This window comes from Pteropus alecto, unplaced genomic scaffold (assembly GCF_000325575.1).
Source record: "Pteropus alecto unplaced genomic scaffold, ASM32557v1 scaffold86, whole genome shotgun sequence".
Taxonomy (NCBI): Eukaryota; Metazoa; Chordata; class Mammalia; order Chiroptera; family Pteropodidae; genus Pteropus; species Pteropus alecto.
Genome location: NW_006442109.1, coordinates 22,183,348 through 22,186,403, shown reverse-complemented (window position 1 = coordinate 22,186,403; position 3,056 = coordinate 22,183,348). Strand labels below are relative to the sequence as shown.

The following is a 3,056-nucleotide window of genomic DNA, read 5'->3' as shown; positions in this document are numbered from 1 at the left end:
TATAAATACACACACACACACACACACACACACACACACTTTTTTTTTTTTAAAGAGGTAACCTAAAACAGCAACATGAATGTCTTCAGGCAAAACGCACCTAGATTTTTTAAAATTACACTTCCACAATACTCCAGGGATATTAATTGGACTAAGATAAAATGCAGAAAGTTTGTATTAAGCACCATTTTAAAAATAATCAAAGTTCTGTGAATTGCTAACCACTACAATATTATAATGAGTAAGTAATAATGCTGTAGGTATTCCCAGAAATTCTGAATATAAACCAACACTGATTTAAAATGAAAAACAAACGTTCTGCGAAGAAAAATGGAAATTCAGCACATATCACACATTTTTATGACTTTTACCTATCTAAATTCACTTTACTAGTAAAAATACATAAGTTATTCCAAATCACCCGGAAAAGCTATTACATTACCCTGTGGTATGGTAGAAACAATCAAGAACTCCACAAAGTTGAGAAATCTCACTACTAGCCACTAACCAATACTAAGTTAATGGTTCTTAGCCTTTTTTAAATGATGGATCTCTTTGAGAACATTATGAAAATAATGGAGTCTTGCCCCAGAAAAATGCTAATATAATGAAGCATACTCCTTCCAAGTGATCTAGGGACCACTGAATTAACTGCCTACAGCATGAACCAGGCAAAGTACATCATTTTTTTGGATCTCAGTTTCCTGTGAGTGTGTGTAGGGGGAAGGGGAGTAGATGAAATTTTTCTCTAATTTAGGATTAGGCTGGGGAAGTGGCAGGGGGTACTGGAGGGAAAAAGGAAAAAATTCTTCAAAAGAGAAACCTACATTTATGACAGTTTCCTAACTCTTAAATTTCTACAAGATCTTAAATAGGTTGTAGACTATTTAAGATCTTGGAAAGACGTAGGAAAGAGCAAGAAGCTCTCTAGTTCAAATAATTTACTCATAGTGCTTGCTGTTAACATAATCACACACAAGTTAGCATCTAAATAGTTAATTACATTTCGTCTAGGATGAAAAGAACCATAAGTATACATGTGGTAGCATTACTGGTTATAGGTCTGGCATCACGAAGGATTAAAATGTTTAACCCTTTTATTAGTGACACACACACACAAGAAAATCGTTAAAGAAAATTTCCTATTCATTTGTCAGGCTTTGAAATCACAGGCATTTTTGATAGATATCCTAAAATTTTGTTTTACATTAAATTGGATATAGGCCTTATATACAGAATATTCTGGGGGTCACAGGAAAGCCTATATATATTTGCCTAGAAGTTCCAATCAATTTTACTTTAGTAAGTCGATGTATTATTTCACAAAATTCATCTGTGTTTTCAGAATCATAGTCACCTAAAGTTTTTTTTTAATTAAAGCTCTTTTAAAAACAATATACACAACTAGGAAACTGCTTTGCCTGCTAAGAGCCCAATTTCAAAACCAAAACTGGTTCTAACAAGCTACATATAATCATATACAGGAATTTGGGAAATCCTGTCTCATTTATGAGGTGCTAATTACCATTTGTAAAATAAATAGGCAAATCACTAATCTCTCTTTTTCCTTCATCCATTAGCTGAGTTCATCACTGGACAAGGCCTTCAACTGAAAACACACAGTGAATAAACTTCGACTTCATCAAATTTGTTTCACAGAGGTCTCAAGAATGGAAAATACTGAAACTTTTTCGGAGAAAATAACCATTACTTTATTTATTTTTTTACACTGTGATGACAATGTAAAATCCCTGCCTCCCAGCACTTACTAGCATAATCAAGAATTTCATGCAATTAGAAAACAAAATAGAACACTAATGGGACGACTTTGTTAATACCTAAATTGGCTCGGAAATGACTATGCTTCGGTTCCAACACCCTTAAGATAAATGCTCGATTTTTAAAAAGCACTTAGTTTTGCAAAGTAATTAGGCAGACAGGCAAGGGGAACCGTAGTATTTCATATCTTAAAGGGAATAACTCTCTAAAACCATTACAAAAACAATGTTTCGCTCAATGGAACGTAGATCTATAAAAAGCCCATAAACCCCCTCCTCTTTAGCTATCACACGTTCTCTGACAGTCTTTCTGACTGAGAAGCCTTCAAAAGCCTTTCTACCTAGAAAACATGTTCCAGAATTGAAGGGAAGGGGGGGGTGGGGAGATTTCGCTGGAAGTTATACACCCTCCTCTCGGGAGAGCACGGACAACTTGGAGTCTTCGGGCCCCTTTCACCAAGCCTAGGAGGAGGGGCAAAATCGAGTCCCCAGCCTGCGGGTAATCAAGCCTGAAAAAGTCCCCATGCTCAAGGCAGCATCTGGAACAATGCAGGAGAGCGGGGCGCCGCCAAGCTCCCGGGCAAGGGAGGTCTGCGCCCTCAGGAACCCGAGGGCTCCGGCCGTCCAGGCCCACGCTCGGAAACTAGGATCCGCCTGGCAGGAAGCGGCGACCACCAGACCCGGCCCGGCTGGCCCAGCCCGAGCCCGCGTACCTGCTCTGCTGGGGCTCGGTCCATGGCGCCTGCAGCCACAACGGGCCTGCTTAGTTGATGTGGAGAGCGCCTCGGGCTGCTTTCTCCATTGCCCCCCACCCGAGTCTAGACCGGGGTCCGGACCTCCGCCCCTATCTGGCTGGCCCCGACTCAGAATCCGGCTACGCCACTGACCGAGGAGGTGGCTCCTGCTCCAGGAGATGGAGGAGGCGGTGGCACTCTCGGGGAGGGATCATCTGGGACGGAAGCCGAGGAGGGCCCAAATGAGCCGGAGGCGTAGTCGGAAAAGGCGGTGCACGGCAGGGAGAGGAGGGAGGGGCGCCCAGAGGGGCAGTGGGCGGAGAGACTGCGGACGACCTGAGCAGGCGGTAGCGGAAGCCGGGCTGGCTCACCTGGAAGCTGAGGCCAGGTGGCGATTCCCAAGAGCTGGTACCCCAACCACTCTGCGCTTTGCGTGAGACTCAACTTACCCTCTGGACTGTTAAAATGGAGGGGTATCGGGCCACTTGCGAACCAGGACCTCCGGGTTCTGGTCTCTTCAGGGACCTCAGACACCACTTCATTA

The 3,056-nt window shown here is 43.1% G+C and overlaps 1 protein-coding gene across 2 annotated transcripts in view; it reads right to left on the bottom strand.

Moving 5' to 3' along the window:
- The window catches only part of SECISBP2L (SECIS binding protein 2 like), a 48,637-nt gene extending 45,898 nt beyond the window's left edge, over positions 1–2,739 (bottom strand). Inside the window, exon 1 of one of the 2 annotated variants that reach the window (XM_015596052.2) lies at positions 2,666–2,739. Coding sequence is in view for 1 of the 2 variants with exons in the window: in XM_006920383.3 (XP_006920445.1) it covers positions 2,492–2,515 (24 nt within the window). In the remaining variant the exon portion in view is untranslated. Of the gene's footprint in view, positions 1–2,491 lie in introns of both variants that reach the window. The other variant, XM_006920383.3, reaches the window with a different exon arrangement.
- Between the last annotated feature and the right edge of the window lie 317 nt (positions 2,740–3,056).